We start from the raw sequence: 18,338 nt of genomic DNA, 5'->3' as shown, positions 1-18,338 counted from the left end.
CAAGAAGTATGAAAAGAACCAGGACAATAGTAGTTCCAAAGAAACAGAGAGACACAGGCTATCAAGAAGGAGTGAAGGGCTAATGTTGCCACATATCCCAAGAGGGTCCAGAAAGATAAGGACCAAAAAAGTTTCTTTTAGAATTGATAATACAGAGGTCTTGGCTACCTTTGTGAACAGGTTCAGTGGAGTGTGGGGTAAAAACCAAATTGTGGAGCTTGAGGAGTTGATGAGAAATGAAGACAAGACAATGAGTATTGACTGTGTTTCCAAAACTTTGGCTAAGGGAGGGATAGAGAAAGAGAGCTATAGTGGGACTTTGAATCAAGGGAAGGTTGTAATTTTTTTTTTTTTTGGTCCCCAGAGTGAGAAAAACGTGAACATGTTTATAGATAGGATAGAAGGAGCCAGATGAGAAGAGAGAGAGGTTGAAAATGGGGGAAAGATGGGGGATAATTGACAGTGCAGGGCTTCAGAAAAAGCACGATAGTATTGATTTAAGACTAGGTAGAGTGATTTGCCTGAATGGTGGTAAGGGGTTGGGAGGTACTACTGTTTTCTAAGGTTGAGGACAAGGATGTAGAGATAGGTGCACATAGAGATATATTTGTATAGTTTGAATAGAGCAAGAAATTGAAATGCTTTTTCCTAAAAATGTTAAATTTCTCAAAATAAGTGCATTATAGAGGACAGAATTGAGCAGGGAGCTTCAAGAGGGTGTTATGTGAAGAGAACAGCCATTAAAAAAATGGGAGAGAGAGATAGCTGATTGAAGAGAAGTATGGTAAAAGGATCACTGGGCTTCATTAAGGACCCAGATGAAGTTGGAGACCATAACTTAGGAGTGGTGTAGAGATGTGCTTCTCAATCTTTTTTTTTAAACCCATGCCCCCTTCTCATAAAGATAAAAACCTCATGCCTTCCATTAATATGGAGGCTGGATGCGATAGAGTAGGTGAGTGGAGATTTTCTGAATATGACATAGTAATATTGAATATCTTTCCATATGTTAAATTAGCACCAAAATAGATTATTTTAGATGATTCCAAGTTTGATTTCAACTCAAACATATTTATAATCTGAATGTGAGGAATGTCAGTTTCTAAAAAAAAATTAATTGAACTCTTCAATGAAGTAGCAATGAGCACTGTATCACTGCACGTATTCAAGTAGTATCTAGACCATTAATTATTAAGGATGTTTGAGAAAGATTTCATGTATTAGGTTTTGGGATGGTGTGGATTGCTTTCAAATTTGTAGATATTACAATTTATCCTTACAAGTGTTCCAGGCACACTTGTTTCAAGACTATATTGTTTATATGTGAGTAAGTTCCTGGGATATCAAGGCAAAGCCTGAGAAAGGAAAACTATAAAGTTGTTTTCCACAGTCATAGAAGATAAATTTTATGACCAACAAAAGAATAAATTGCAGTTGTAGACCCAAGGTGAAAAGAGTAGGAAACACATATCTGAAACAACATAAGAGGATCTTTGAGGGGAGATGATAAGAGGTGGGTGATGCTATATTTGATGATATAATATATTATGAATGAATATAATTTGGAAAAACAAGAGTCTATTCCTTGCTGATAAGCTGGGGGCCAGCTTGTAGAGAAAATGGCAAAATAAACTTGTACTTGCATTAATCTGTTTCTTGGAGACCGGTCAGGTTGGAGCAGCAGTTACAGGGTTCTGAATTGGATGTGGTTGTCTCCATAGTCCCTTCTATCTCTAAGTCTCTGGTTTAGTCTGTTAGTTCTCAACACTATGGTATAACTGAATGATTTTTTGTTTTGCCTCTGCAGTGTAGTGTTCTTCAGTGTCTGAAAGAACTACTGCAGAATTGGCTGCTGTGGCTTTCTATGGACATCCATGTGAAATCTGTGAGGAACAGTCCTCTGTGAGTTATCTTATAACCCTCCACAAGAGTTGATCTGTGCAAAACTGCATATGGAGTTTAACGGTGTGACATGAAACCTAATTGCTCTATGTAAATACTGAATCGTACTTTTCTAAGGTTTTTTTTTTTTCCTACTTTTCACCCTTCCCCACAATCCTGTGAGAAAGATTAATTCTTCAAGTTTTATTATATAAATCAGAAAGCAACCCCTAAGCCTCTAACGTTAGAACTTACAACTTTGGCTTTCATTCGGTTTAGCTCACTTTATAAAATGTATTATTGCTTATATGTGAAGTCAATTTTGATGATGGCTAGGAAAATCTGTTATTTTGCTGTACAGATTTTTTTTTGTTTCCCTGATATATTTTGCTTGTATACATTAATTTAATTTCACTTTGTAATTTAAAAAGAGCCCTGAATTTCCATTATGTTCATTATTGTTAAATAGAAAACCTTAAAGTGGAAGTCAAAGACTTAACTGAATTTCAAGGAACTGCCTAAACCAGGTTGCTTTGATTCTTTCTACCTAGAGTCTTGGGTTCTCCTATATTCTTTTTTAACATTATTTTTTTTAACTTTATATTATAGAAAATTCCAAACAAATTCAAAAGTAGAGAAAATAGTACAATTATTACCCTTATGTATGCATCATCCAGCTTCAACAGTTACCAACTCGTGGTTAACTTTTTCTCATCTTTAACACCCTTCATGTCTCTCCTCCTTTGTACTAGATATTTTTTAAGCAAAACCCAGATATCATTTCAGCAGTTGAAAACTGGTATCAGTATAACATGTAAAAATTAATAGTTTATAATATGTTCAAATATCTAATCAGTGTTCAGATTCCCTATATTATCAGTCACATTCTTACTTTATAACATAAGGATCCCTTAGCTTCAATCGCAAATACTTGGTGGTTAGTTTGGTGAGATTAGTCTAAATCTATTTTTCTCTGTGTTTTTTTCCCTATAGTTATCTCCAAATTTGTTATGAGAATGGAGAAAACAAGATTCTTGGAAGTTGCCTGGAAAATTTTTGTTTCTTCATATTCATTATTATAGTGCTTCCATATATCATGTATGTCTGATCACTTTTAGAAGAAAATGAAGCATTAGTGAGTAGTGAAAGTATCTTGTAAAGCAGTGCTTCTCAAAATGGGGTTTCTGGACCCACAACATCAGCATAACCTGGGAACTTGTTGCTATTCAGTCGCCCAGTTGTGTCCAACTTTTTGCGACCCCATGGACTGCAGCACTCCAGGCTTCCCTGTCCTTCACCATCTCCCAGAGCTTGATCAAATTCATGTCCATTGAGTCAGTGATGCCATCCAACCATCTCATCCTCTGCCACCTCCTTCTCCTCCTGCCTTTAGTCTTTCCTAGCATCAGGGTCTTTTATAGTGAGTCAGCTCTTCGCAACAGGTGGCCAAAGTACTGGAGCTTCAGTTTCAGCATCAATTCTTCCAATGAATATTCAGGGTTGATTTCCTTTAGAATTGACTGGTTTGATCTCCTTACTGTCCAAGGGACTCTCAAGAGTCTTCTCCAGTACCGCAGTTTGAAAGCATCAATTCTTTGGTGCTCAGCCTTTGTTATGGTCCAGCTCTCACATCCGTACATGACTACTGGAGGTAGAGCTCAGAAATATGTGTTTTAACAAATGCCTCCATTGGTACAAGCTAAAGTTTGAGAACCCCTATCATAAGAAATTCCATTTGAATGCTTAATCTCTTCAAATACCTCAATTCTATTAAGAATAGTATGCTTACATTTATAATCTTTAGCCAATTTGCAGTTAAGTCTTAGGTACCCTAATACAGGTGATTTACAATTTCTGTACTTTCTAAAATTCCTAGATCCTTTTTAATTAGTGTCATAAATTTTGAGAGGGCATTTAAAAAGGGGCTCTGCTTTCTAAAATTCTTAAAACAAATAAATGTACATAATTGTAGGTAACTTTGCTTATCTTAATACTACTTGGCATTATAAAATATAGCTCTTAAGTTCTCTATAATTCCTTCCATTTTGGAGACAGGAGTGTAATGCTATGTCTCCATCATATGACCATGTACCATAGAGAGAGTAAATTGTAGTTGTAGATAACAAGGAGAGGAGGGTGGGAAACTGTTCTCAGCAGTGGTTCTCTAGGGGGCATTTTTGATTGGCACAGTGACTGGAAGGAGGGTGCTAACATCTTTTAATAGGTAGGAGCCAGAAGTGCTAAACGTGCTGTAGTCAGTAGGGAGTAGAAGGCAATCCTGAATGGTGAATTGTGTCATCTAAAATGCCCGTGGTAATGTCCTGTAGAGAAACACTTTCAAAGGATGCTGTTTGAGCAGTCATTATTGTGCAGATTATTTCAGACATATTTGTCAAGTGCTGCCAGAAATCATAAAGTACAGTTTTGCAAGTGACAGTCTGATTGTATGTATCCCCACCTATTTGAATGGTCTCTTAATCTTTTCCTGCTTGCTCTGCCACTGAATTATGTCACGGTGGTGGGTAATGGTAGAGTTGTCATCATTTCAAACTCTTAAGACTATATATGATTCATTTTTCCTTGCGCGTAGTCATTGTTGGCTACCTAGGTCTGAGGGTAAAGCTATGAAATCACATTTCCCAGTCTTTTCCTAATCCAGTCAACAGTGGATTGTAGGACAAGGGTGAATGGATGGATAGATTGAACCAATTATATCCATGTGTCATTTAAAGAGACATGATTCATTGATTTGGCTAGAGTATAAAATATCTAGATCTGGTTTTTACTAGAAGAATTAAAGATGCCAGAATTTTTACTCATTCAATTTAAAAATTGAATTCCAGTTAAAGTGAATATACTTTTAACAGCATTTTTAGTTCAGAAATTCAGGCAAAACTGGTTTTGGATTTGTGTACTTAGAAACTAATTTGCTGACTGCTGTGGTCCCTGGACATTGGTAATATTATCTAAAGTCTGGAGTTTAATCCTTTCTTTCTCTGTTATTTACTAATATTAGAGTAGTTGCTCAGGATATTCTATGAATTGGTCTTAATGGTTCCCTAGATGGCTGTATAGTTGTAATCACTGTGGTTTTAAAAAAAGTGAGTTATACTTTGGAGCGCCGATCATTTTCTGAAATTCCCAACAACTTTTTGCTGTATGTTTAATCCAGCTTTAGCTGGGAAATTGTGAGGACTTTTGCTAATGGATCTGCATGTCACGGTTTCTTATTGCAGAGAGACAACTTTAGGTGGATCCATGAACTCTGTGTCTGAACTGATTCACTACGTAGGATGGCTGTCCACTACTGCAGTGCGCTTGGAAAGCAACCGTACTTTCTTGCTGCACTTTATTTTGGATTTCTATGAGAAGGTAGTACACATCCCATTTCCCCTACTTAGATTTTTGTGATAGCTGTCTGCTTTACTACTCTGTTGTTTAAATTTTATGCACAACTATTAAGTTGGGCTATGATCTTATTATCATAGTTAATTTTAGCTAATAAACTAAAGTTAAACATAGTTAATTTTGAAGTTAATGATTATATTCTGGCCTGAATAATTGACAAGGAGAAAAAGCAAATGCTTTTTTCTGAATTGCAGTTACCACTTTAATAGACATTCCCCTGAATAATGTTAACCCTAGACAGAAGTCTGTCTTTTTGCTCATCCATTATAGATCTCTAACCCCTGGTAAAAAAAAAAAAAAAAAAAAAAATACACTGTTTCCTTAGCTCTCTACCCCCAGCTTTCAGCTGCCTTATTTCTGCCAGTACCTATGATTCTGGTCCTCTTCTGTTGTTTTGTAGTATTCAGCCTAGACAGAACTATTTCTAGGAAGTACCCACTAATCTCGGTTTTCCTGGCTTCTTCCCTTCACTGATACCTAGTTGTATTATATTTGCTTAGAAGATTGCTTGCTTGTTTTCCAGGTTGACAGCTAACTAATGTGATAAATCAGTATTTATGGGACTTAAGCCCACCTAGGGCTTCCCAGGTGGCACTAGTGGTAAAGAACCTGCCTGTCAATGCAGGAGACATACTAGATGGCGGATTCAATCCCTGGGTTGGGAAGATCTCCTGGAGGATGGCATAGCAACCCACTCCAGTATTCTTGCCTGGAGAATACCATGGACAGAGGAAACTGGTGGGCTACAGTCCATTGGGTCGCAAAGAGTCAGACATGACTGAAGCGACTTAGCACGCATAGGACTTAAGAAAGAAGTGTTCCTTTCCCCTTTCTCCCTAACTCTAAGATTTCTCCCCAGAAAAAAAGAGATTTTAATAATAAAGCCTCCCAGAAATAATCCTCTATCATAAGGTTACTGTTTGGTGAGGTACATTTTTAAGCAAAAGTTGTGGCTACCTATTCTGTTTATGAATCAGGCAGGACCATCTCTAATGTTATTGCTTATTCTCTAGTGATGATTCTTTGGGTGAAGTTGGTTGAGGGGTTCTGAGGAGTAATTTATATACTGATGTTATCATTCTTCCCAAAAGGTGTGTGACATATATATAAATTATAACCTTCCATTAGTGGTGTTGTTTCCTCCTGGGGTCTTCTATCCTGTACTCCTCAGCCTGGATTCCAGTATCCTGAATCAACTCTGTTACATTATGGACAGGTATGAAGCCTTTTCCCCATTTTTATATCATAATTCCATCCTCGTTTTCCAGCTATAAAATAAAGTATATAAATATACTACAGTAAGATTATATGGGCGTCCCAGGTGGCACAGTGGTAAAGAACCCACCTGCAATGCAGGAGCCGCAGGAGATACAGTTCAGTCTCCGGATGAGGAAGATCCCCTGGAGAAGGAAATGGCAACCCACTCCAGTATTCTTGCCTGGAGAATCCCATGGACAGAGAAGCCTGGCAGCTACAGCCCACGGGGTCTCAAAGAGTCGGACACGACTGCACACACACATACAAGCTTATTATATATAATGCAGTAAAAATATTCAGAACAATAAGATGGTTATCTATTTTCTGCCAGGGCCTTTGGAAATAGGAAACCTGGCTTTCTTTTGGGAATGACCTTCCAATGTGGAACTATTTTAACTGTGTTCTTAAAATGTCAAAATGAGGGACATGTAATAAAAGAATTTATAGTTAAGGATCTTTCTGTGCAGTGGTAATGTTGCACTCAGCATTGTTAATTCTTGTTGCTGTGTTGCAAAGAAAAATTAGTCATTTACTGACAACTAACAACTGGTTTAAGTCTACCTAGCTTCTTTGGTAAAAAGAACATTTTCTGGGAGATAAAGGGGAGCTATTACCAATTATATGAAACTGTAAGTATTAAATTTATGATACCTTCCAATTTTTCCACTTATGGACTGAAATTGCTCTTTTTAGGCCGTAAGTGTAGACTCTTGGCATAACTTGTAGGATTATGCTAAAGTTTAAATAGGACTGATTTTGAAGCTGAAACTCCAATACGTTGGCCACCTGATGCAAAGAGCTGACTCATTTGAAAAGACCCTGATGCTGGGAAAGATTGAGAGCAGGAGGAGAAGGTGACAACAGAGGATGAGATGGTTGGATGGCATCACCGACTCAATGGACATGGGTTTGGGTGGACTCCGGGAATTGGTGATGGACAGGGAGGCCTGGTGTGCTACGGTTCATGGGGTCGCAGAGTCGGGCACGACTGAGCGACTGAACTGAACTGAGCTGAAATGTTCAAAAGCTAATTAGAATAGTTCTCAGTCAAGAAAAAATTATATTTCTAAGTTTTCCCTTTAGCCTGTCTACTGCACCTTTTTTTCCACATTAAGAAAATGTTTATGTATCAGTAGCTGCTTTTGAGACTTATTAATTTTTAATACTGAAACATTAAAAACATTGCCTTTTGTTTTTTACTAAAATACAATTTACAGAGTCAAGTGCATATCTTAAGTGTATAATTCAATATTTGAGCCTCTGTCAATTTTTATTCTTTGAGGAAAATGTACCACAAAGGGAAAAAAATATTTAACTAGGCAGCTGGATATTTGTGTATGTACATATATTTACATTTAAAATGTAAACTTTTGTTTATATTTACATAGGAAAGGCATTTAATGGTAAAAGTTTTATTCTGTTTGTTCTGTCTTTTAGGTATCATAAAAATTTGACTGCTGCAAAGAAAAATGAGTTTGTGCACAAGGTATGGATGATGAATCTCTGTATTAAGTCACCATTGTAGAGATATAAGATCTATTGGGAATAAAAACGAAGGGAGAATAGGTGATAATGACAATTTTTTTTTCCTTTCCCAATAGACAAAATCAGAGTTCAGCTTCAGCAGTAAGACCTATCAAGAATTTAATCAGTATTTGACAGCGATGGTTGGTTGCTTATGGACATCCAGACCCTTCCAGAAAGGATTATATATTGACCCTGAAGTCTTAGGAAATGCTTCAGTAGCAGAGTATAAAAAAAGTTTAAATTTAGTCCATCATCCTGCTTTTTTGAGTTACACTGTTTCCTTTCTGCTACAGGTAAGAATATTTAAACAGTTTTTAGATTTTCTGTGGGAGTACCATGATGGCACAAATAGGACCTTTCATAAATTTAGTGTGTCTGAATTGCAAGACATGTGTTCAGTCATACTTTTTGAGTATCAGCTAACTTTTAGGTATTGTGCTAGGCTCTGGGGATTCAAAGTTAGTTTCTACCCACAGAGGGCTTGGGTTTGTGGCAGAGACAGATTTGTGAACATTACTGCAATATAGTTAGATGAAATAAGAAGTACAATTGTGAGAAATAGGGGGAGGGAATATTAGTTCAATTCTATTTGGGTAGAGGTGGTGCCAGGTAAGAAAAGGGTACAGAGAAGTTGAAGCTTTGGTAAAATCCTTCTAGACAAGATGGAAAAAGTAAGCTAGACAATATTATAATTAGAGTTGAAGTCTTAGCCAAAGACTACTGATCTAATGGGTTGATATCAGTATGTAGGCAAAGGGGTCTTCTTAGGACTTTATCACCAGCCCTGTCATTTTCAACATTGTGAGTGACTTACCTCAAATGGTGTGCATATCATATGTGTGTGGATGACACAACAGGATGGAATTACAAATACACTGATAGACTCTGGATTCAGAATTCCCTGAACAGACTAGAGCATTAAGAAATCTAACAAAATGAAAAAAATGTATAGAATGGGAGAGATAGTCATTGAATAATTGTTTGAACCAGAGTCTCTTTCATCACAGGAGGATTCTTTACCAGCTGAGATACGAGGGAGGCCCTCAAGAGTCACTAGAGTATGCTATAGCATGGTAGGAGATAATGTTTTAAAATGTAGTCAAGGACCAGATGGTGAAAAAAGTAACAGGTAGACCTTCAAAAACATATTGATTGATTTCAATAATTGAATAAAACTTCGTTTTCAAATACACAGAGGCAGTATAGTTTTGTGATTTTCAGATATTCTTTCCTTTTTCTCTTTTCCTTTCATAATAACTTGCCTGATGTATCATACAATATATAAAAACTTGTTTCAAATTAATGATATATTACTATTAATAATGAGACTGGATGAAATTTGAAATATTTTTAGTTTTTGCTCCTGGACTAAATCCTATGAAAAATGTACATTGCATATACTGTGTTTTATATGCAATTAGGTACATTTGTTTCAGTTTGTTTTCATGTTTTAGAGATTGCTTTTTTCTTTCTATTTGATCATTAGAAATCTTTTTTATTGAAGTATAATTGATTTATAATGTGCTAATTTCTACTGTACAGCAAACTGACTCAGTTATCCACATACATGCATTCTTATTTTATTTTTCATTATGGTTTATCCCAGGAGATTGAATATAGTTCCATGTGCTATACAGTAGGAACTTGTTGTTGATCTGATTTTTTTATTTAATTTTATTCTTGAAATATATAAAACATTTAAATGATTCCAAATTCTTAACTATAGGAATTTCATCCTTATTTCCTCCATCCTATCTTTATCTTTAGGGAGACTTTTTTTTTTAGGTAGCCATTTTATTGCTTCTTGATTTGTTCATCCAGTGTTTTGTTTTATTCTTTTAATAATTTATTTGTTTTTGGTTGCACTGGGTCTTCATTACTGTGTACAGCATTCCCTAAGGCAAGCTGGGGCTCCTCTCTAGCTGTGGTACGTGGGCTTCTCATTATGGTGGCTTCTCTTGTTGCAGAACACAGGCTCTGGGCGTGCAGGCGTTAGTAGTTGCAGCACACAGGCTCAGTAGTTGTGGCATTCAGGCTTTGTTTCTCAGGGTGTGTTGAATCTTCCCAGACCAGGGATTGAACCTGCCTTGGTAGGTGGATTCCTATCCACTGTACCACCAGGGAAGTCCAACATTGTTTTGTAATCTGTGTCTTACAATTCCATTATCAGGAGTTTTGTGTGTCTGTCTCTGTGGCCTCCTTCTTTTACTGTTTCTTCCTCATATTGCTTAATTCCTTGGTGTGTCCTCTTTACTTTCAACTTTGTGATAGACACCCGGACTATCATTTGTAGAAAGAATCAGAAAACTAGAATGATATCTTCCTGCAGAGATAACTTTCATTTGCTTCTTGCATGTACCTAGGGATACTCTTAGAGAAGGGAATGGCAGCCCACTCCAGTATTCTTGCCTGGAGAATCCCATGGACAGAGGAGCCTGGTGGGCTACAGTCCATAGGGTCACAAAGAGTCGGACATGACTAAGCGACTAAGCATACAAGCATAGGGATGCTCTTTGGCACTGCTGCTGCTGCTACTGCTAAGTCGCTTCAGTCGTGTCTGACTCTGCGACCCCATAGATGGCAGCCCACCAGGCTCCCCTGTCCCTGGGATTCTCCAGGCAAGAGCACTGGAGTGAGTTGCCATTTTCTTCTCCAGTGCATGAAAGTGAAAAGTGAAAGTGTAGTCGCTCAGTCATGTCTGACCCTTAGCGACCCCATGGACTGCAGCCTACCAGGCTCTGCTGTTCATGGGATTCTCCAGGCAAGAGTACTGGAGTGGGGTGCCATTGCCTTCTCCCTCTTTGGCACTAACCTAATGCAAATTGAGATTCCTTACATGATTGGTGGACAGACTGCAAGCCTGTGAGAAGGCTAATTTATTTCTGGTGAACTGTTACCTTGAAGGGGTAGCCCTTTGGGTTTCTAGTTTAAAGTGAATGTTAGTTTATGAGAGTTCCCACTTTCGGCAAACCCTTTGCTTTGACTTTAGTCACCTTAGCCCTTGGAGGTTGTGGAAGTGCAGCTCAGGTTTTTGTTTGTTTGTTTGTTTTCCACTGTGTATAACATACTCTGATTTATTCCATTCCATTCTATTCTAATTTTTTTTAAATGCTGGTTGAAGTCCATTGATTGATTTCGTGACCCCTTAGTGGAGATGCAGCTCAGTTTTGCAGCTGACTCCTTTGGATTGGCAAATTCCCTTAAGCCAGGAGTGCCTTTGAGTATTAGGTTTACCCCTCTGGGCTCTCATCTTCTAGATTTTGGCTTAACCTTACCATCGACTTTGGCATTCCCTTTATTAAAATACCCCTGTATTACTTTTTTTAAACATAACTTTTTTTATTTTGTAAATTGTATTTATTTATTTTCTGTTTTGGCTGCATTCTGTGGCATATTGGATTAGTTTGCTGAACTGTGCCCTATGCAGTGGAAGCGTGGAGTCTTAACCACTAGAGGGCCAGGGAAGTCCCATGTTTTGTGAATTTTAAAAATACAAAAAGAGAGAGAATGTATAGTATAATAAGCCCCTGTAGACCCAGCTCATCTTTATTCCCCTCCAGTTTCATACATTCCCCTGACCCAGTTAGTTTGAAACAAATACCAAATGTTACACAATTTTACATAAATGTTTCATTCTATGTCTCTAAAAGATATGCGCACTTAAAAATTTTTTTCTGTTTCTTCTTATTTTTCACAACTTTATTAGGATATAATTCAAATACAGTACAATTCATCAATTTAAAGTATACACTTCAGTGGCTTTTAGTATATTCACTGAGCTTTGCATCCATTACCACAATCTGTTTTAGAATATTTTTATTATTCCCAAAAGAAACCCCTTGTCCCTTAGCTATCACACTCCAGTTTCCCTATTCCCAAGACCTAGGCAAACACTCATCTACTTTATATCTATATAGATTTGCTTATTCTGGAAATTCATAAAGATGAACTCATACAATAATATATGGGTTTTTGTGACTGGCTTCTTTCTAATGTTTTCAAGGTTCATCTATGGGTATGCAGTGTGTAAGGATTCCATTTTCTTCATACCTTCCTCAAGATTTGTTATTGTCTGGGTTTTTTTTTTATTCTAGCCATCCTAGAAGCTGTGAAGTAGTATTTCATTGTGGTTTTAATTTGCATTTCCCTGATAGCTATTGATGTGCTTTTTGATTGCTATTGATGTGCATCTTTTCATGTGCTTATTGCCCATTTGTATATTTCCTTTGGAGAAATGTCTATTTATACCCTTGCCCGTTCTTAAATTAGGTTATTTGTCTAAATGGCTTGTAAGACTCATTTCTATAATCTAAATTCCAGTTGATTATCATATGATTTGCAAATCATATATATATATATATATATAATTTGCAAAAGTTCTTTCCTAGTCTGTGGGTTTCTTTTCATTTTTTGGTATCTTTTGAAGGACAGAAGTTTTAAATTTTGATGAACTCTTAATTTATTAATTTTTTAGTTTATCACGTGTACTTTTTTTTAATGCTTCCTCTTTTCCTTCTCCCTTCAGCCCCTGGCAATGACCAGTCTACTCTCTCTGCTTCTATGAGTTTGATTATTTGAGATTCATCATATGAGTGGTATCTTATAGTATTTGTCCTTCTGTGTTTGACTTATTTCACCTAGCATAATTTTCTTCAAATTCGGTCTTCCAGTAAATTGTGGTGGATAGGGATATTGGTTTTTCCTCATGATGTCTTTGTCTGGTTTTGGTTTCAGGTTAATTCTGGCCTCAAAGAATAAGTTAGGATATATTCTCTCTCCTACTCTTTGGAAAAGTTTGTGAAGGATTGACATTAATTCTTCTTTAAATATTTGGTAAATTTTACCCATGAAGCGATCTGGTCATGGGCATTTTTATTGGGAAGGTTTTTTAAAAAATTAATTTATGTTTTAATTGGAAAATAATTATTTTACAACATTGTGGTGGTTTTTGCCATACATCAACATGAATCAGCCACGGGTGCATGTGTCCCCTACTAGTCAACCTCTTTTCTTATCATAGGTCTATACAGATATTCTATTTTTTTTGAGTCACTTTCAACATTTATTCTTCTAGAATTTGTCCATTTTATATAATTTATCTAATTTATTGATAATAACTTTTTTAAATAATTTCTTTTCTTTTTCATTGTGGCTTATTACAGGATATTGAATATAGTTTCCTGTGCTATACAATAGGATCTTGTTGTTTTGATAATACTTATTTCTATAAAGTTGGTAATGTTTTCCCCCTTTCATTCCTGATTTTGGTAATTTGAATCTTTTCTTTTTTTCCTTGTTTAGTCTAGCCAAAAGTTTGTCAGTGTTGATCTTCTCAAAGAACAAACTTTTGGTGTCATTGATTTTTCTCTACTTAAAAACTAAAAGCTTTAAAAATTGTGGTTAAATACATGATATAAAACTTAACCATTTTTAAGTATATAGTTCACTGGCATTAAAACTCTTCATCTTGTAAAACTGTAACTCTGTACTTAATAAACAATAACTCCCTATTCCCTCCTGCCTCCTCACATCAGCCTTTGTAACCTTCATTCTACTTTCAGTCTCTGTGAGTTTGACTGTTCCAGGTAGCTCATATAAATAGAATCATATCTTTGCTTGCTTCACTTAGTATAACGTCTTCAAGGTTCATCCATGTTATAGCAGTGTTTTGAAATATCCTTTTTAAAGGCTGAATAATATTCCATTGTAGGTATACACCACATTTTGTTTGTCTGTTTATTCTTTGATGAACATTTAGCTTGCTTCCAGCTTTGGCTGTTGTAAATAATGCTGCTATGAACATGCATGTAAAGTTGTCTCTTCAAGTTCTTATTTTCAATTCCTTTGAATATATACACAGAAGTGGAATTATTGAATCATATGGTAATTGTTTTTTTACTTTGTTGAGGAAACAGCATTCTATTTTCATATGAATTTTACATTCATATCATCAGTGCAGAAGAATTCCAATTTCTCCATATCTTCCTCATAAGTACTTATTGTTTCCTAGTTTTTTTCATAATAACCATCTTTTTTAAAATTTAAACTTATTTTCTGTTGGGGTAACAATACTGTGATAGTTTCAAGTGAACAGTGAAGGGATTAAGCTATACATATACATGTATCCTGGAGAAGGCAATGGCACCCACTCCAGTACTCTTGCCTGGAAAATCCCATGGACAGAGGAGCCTGGTAGGCTGCAGTCCATGGGGTCGCTAAGAGTCGGACACGACTGAGCAACTTCACTTTCCCTTTTCACTTTCATGCATTGGAGAAGGAAATGGCAACCACTCCAATGTTCTTGCCTGGAGAATCCCAGGGACGGGGAAGCCTGGTGGGCTGCCATCTATGGGGTCGCACAGAGTCGGACACGACTGAAGTGACTTAGCAGCAGCATACATGTATCCATTCTCCCCCAGTCCCCTCCATCCAGGCTGCCACATAATATTGAGAAGAGTTCCATGTGCTATATAGTAGGTCCTTGTCAGTTATCCATTTTAAATATAGCAATCATAATATCCATCTTAATGTGTATGAAGTGACGTCTTATTGTGGCTTTGGTTCACATCTCCATAATGATTAGTGTTGCAGAGCATCTCTTTATATGTTCATTGATCATTTGTTTATGTTCTTTGGAGAAATATCTACAAGTCCTTTGCTGTGATTTTAATTGGGTTATTTGATTTTTTTGTTTTTGAGTTGTAGGAATTCTTTATATAAGAAGCCTGGATATTAATTATTTACAGATATATGATTTGCAAATATTTCCTCCCATTTTGTAGGTTGCCTTTTCATTTTGCTTGATTGCATCCTTTGATGCATAGACGTTTTAAGCATGATATAAGGCCATTTGGATATGTATATATGGATATAGATGTAGGCTGTTTTGGCTTGTGCTTTTGGTGTCATATCTAAGAAATCGTAAAATCCAGTGTCATAAATCTTTCCCCCTATGGACTTTTCTAATCCATTGAAAAATATAGTTTTCTACGGATATAGAAATCCATATAGTTTTTAGTCTTATGTTTAGATGTTTAGTCCATTTTCTTCCCTTCCTTCAGTTAATTTTTGTATATGGTATAAAGGATCCAACTTCATTCCTTTGCATGTGGAGATGCAGTTTTCCCAGTACCATTTGTTAAAGAGACTGTTCTTTCCCCCAGTGAATGGCCATGACACCTTTGTCAAAGATCATTTGACTATATCCATGATGGTTTATTTCTGAGCTCTCTGTTCATTTACACTTGTCTATATGTCTGTCTTCATGCCAGTAACACATTATTTTAATTTGAAACTTTGTAGTAAGTTTTGAAATCAGGAAGTGTGATATTCTCTCTCTTTATATACTTTTTATTTCTATTATTTCTGCTCTGATCTTTATTATTTCTTTCTTTCTTTCTCTGGGTTTAGTTTGCTCTCCTGTTTCTGGTTTCTTGGCTATAAATTAGATTATCAATTTGAGATCTTCATTTTTAATGTAAATATTTACAGCCCTGATTTATCTGCCACACTAACTAGGAAGGACCAATGGCTTACATTGCTATTCTTATGGAATTTTAGTAGATCTTGTTGAATAAATATTTTTATATTTTTTGTATGTCATTAGGATAATTTCAAGAGACTTTAAATCCTGGGTTTATAAAAACAGTCTTTGCCAACTTTGCCTGTTTTGCTGGTGAGTAGTTCCACAGAATTCCTCGTGATCCCATCCTGGAAGTGGAACTCCATGTGGACACTTATTATAGAACAGCCATCTTCCATTTCTTGAATATCCTTCCAGATGTGTATAGTATATTTCTGTGTAAATGATCTTTTTCAACACTGTACATTATACATACTTTCCTGTCTCTTGACTTTTTTTTTTGACTTAGTATCTTGGCTTTTGTTTTGCCTGTGTGTGTGTGTGTGTGCTCAGTTGCTCAGTTGTATCCAATTCTGCTACCCCATGGACTATAGCCTTCTAGACATCACTATCCATGGGATTCTCCAGGCAAGAATACTGGAGTGGGTTGCCATTCCCTTCTCCAGGGGATCTTCCCAACCCAGGGATTAAAACTGCGTCTCCTGCTTTGGTAGACAGATTCTTCAGCACAGAGCCACAAGAGAATCCCTTTTGTTTCATATTTGTACATTAAGGACTGCCTCATTCTTTTTGTTGTCTCTGTAGTATTTCATTGTATGGATGTAGTACAAGTTAAGCATATAACTTATAAATGGAGTTTTTGAGTTATTTCCAATCATTATTAAATTATACTCTAATGAATATGTTTGAACTATATACATTATTTCATACATGTGCAAGTGTGTCTGTTGGATAAAATTGCTCCACATGGAATTGATTTCAAAGGGTATATCTTTGTAATTTTGTTCAGTTCAGTTCAGTCGCTCAGTCTTGTCCGACTCTTTGTGATCCCATGAATTGCAGCATGCCAGGCCTCCCTGTCCATCACCAACTCCCGGAGTTCACTCAAACTCACGTCCATTGAATCGGTGATGCCATCCAGCCATCTCATCCTCTGTCATCCCCTTCTCCTCCTGCCCTCAATCCCTCCCAGCATCAGAGTCTTTTCCAATGAGTCAGCTCTTCGCATGAGGTGGCCAAAGTACTGGAGTTTCATCTTTAGCATCAGTCCTTCCAAAGAAATCCCAGGGCTGATCTCCTTCAGAATGGACTGGTTGGATCTCCTTGCAGTCCAAGGGACTCTCAAGAGTCTTCTCCAACACCACAGTTCAAAAGCATCAATTCTTTGGCGCTCAGCCTTCTTCACAGTCCAACTCTCACATCCATACATGACCACTGGAAAAACCATAGCCTTGACTAGACGGACTTTTGTTGGCAAAGAAATGTCTCTGCTTTTCAATATGCTATCTAGGTTGGTCATAACTTTCCTTCCAAGTGTAAACGTCTTTTAATTTCATGGCTGCAGTCATCATCTGCAGTGATTTTGGAGCCCCCCAAAATAAAGTCTGACACTGTTTCCACTGTTTCCTCATCTATTTCCCATGAAGTGATGGGACCAGATGCCATGATCTTAGTTTTCTGAATGTTGAGCTTTAAGCCAACTTTTTCACTCTCTTTCACTTTCATCAAGAGGCTTTTTAGATCCTCTTCACTTTCTTCCATAAGGGTGGTGTCATCTGCATATCTGAGGTTATTGATATTTCTCCTGGCAGTCTTGACTCCAGCTTGTGTTTCTTCCAGCCCAGTGTTTCTCATGATGTACTCTGCATATAAGTTAAATAAGCAGGGTGACAATATACAGCCTTGACATACTCCGTTTCCTATTTGGAACCAGTCTGTTGTTCCATGTCCAGTTCTAATTGTTGCTTTCTGACCTGCATACAGGTTTCTCAAGTGGCAGGTCAGGTGGTCTGGTATTCCCATCTCTTTCAGAATTTTCCACAGTTTATTGTGATCCACACAGTCAAAGGCTTTGGCATAGTCAATAAAGCAAAAATAGATGTTTTTCTGGAACTCTCTTGCTTTTTGGATGATCCAGCGGATGTTGGCAATTTGATCTCTGGTTCCTCTGCCTTTTCTAAAACCAGCTTGAACATCTGGAAGTTCACGGTTCACGTATTGCTGAAGCCTGGCTTGGAGAATTTTGAGGATTACTTTACTAGTGTGTGAGATGAGTGCAATTGTGCAGTAGTTTGAGCATTCTTTGGCATTGCCTTTCTTTGGGATTGGAATGAAAACTGACGATTTCCAGCCGTGTGGCCACTGCTGAGTTTTCCAAATTTGCTGGTATATTGAGTGCAGCACTTTCACCAGCATCATCTTTTAGGATTTGAAATAGCTCAGCTGGAATTCCATCACCTCCACTAGCTTTATTTGTAGTGATGCTTCCTAAGGCCCACTTGACTTCACATTTCAGGATGTCTGGCTCTAGGTGAGTGAGCACACCATTGTGATTATCTTAGTCACGAAGATCTTTTTTGTACAGTTCTTCTGTGTATTCTTGTCACTTCTTCTTAATGTCTTATGCTTCTGTTAGGTCCATACCATTTCTGTCCTTTATTGAGCCCTTCTTTGCATGAAATGTTCCCTTCCTATCTCTAATTTTATTGAAGAGATCTCCAGTCTTTCCCATTCTGTTGTTTTCCTCTATTTCTTTGCATTGATTGCTGAGGAAGGCTTTCTTATCTCTCCTTGCTATTCTTTGGAACTCTGCATTCAGATGCTTATATCTTTCCTTTTCTCCTTTGCTTTTCGCTTCCCTTCTTTTCACAGCTATTTATAAGGCCTCCCCAGACAGCCGTTT

At 37.0% G+C, this 18,338-nt stretch overlaps 1 protein-coding gene across 5 annotated transcripts in view; it reads left to right on the top strand.

Moving 5' to 3' along the window:
* The window catches only part of CENPI (centromere protein I), a 58,841-nt gene that overhangs the window by 31,113 nt on the left and 9,390 nt on the right, over positions 1 to 18,338 (top strand). For 2 of the 5 annotated variants that reach the window (XM_055563029.1, XM_055563027.1), the window contains 6 exons: positions 1,808 to 1,902; positions 2,875 to 2,979; positions 5,118 to 5,253; positions 6,381 to 6,505; positions 7,984 to 8,032; positions 8,148 to 8,366. In XM_055563029.1, coding sequence (XP_055419004.1) covers positions 1,808 to 1,902; positions 2,875 to 2,979; positions 5,118 to 5,253; positions 6,381 to 6,505; positions 7,984 to 8,032; positions 8,148 to 8,366 — 729 coding nt within the window. Of the gene's footprint in view, positions 1 to 1,807; positions 1,903 to 2,874; positions 2,980 to 5,117; positions 5,254 to 6,380; positions 6,506 to 7,983; positions 8,033 to 8,147; positions 8,367 to 9,080; positions 9,260 to 18,338 lie in introns of those variants that run through there. The other 3 variants (XM_055563032.1, XM_055563031.1, XM_055563028.1) reach the window with 2 other exon arrangements.

Source organism: Bubalus kerabau, chromosome X (assembly GCF_029407905.1).
Source record: "Bubalus kerabau isolate K-KA32 ecotype Philippines breed swamp buffalo chromosome X, PCC_UOA_SB_1v2, whole genome shotgun sequence".
Classification (NCBI taxonomy): domain Eukaryota; kingdom Metazoa; phylum Chordata; class Mammalia; order Artiodactyla; family Bovidae; genus Bubalus; species Bubalus kerabau.
This window is presented reverse-complemented; position numbering and strand designations above follow the sequence as displayed.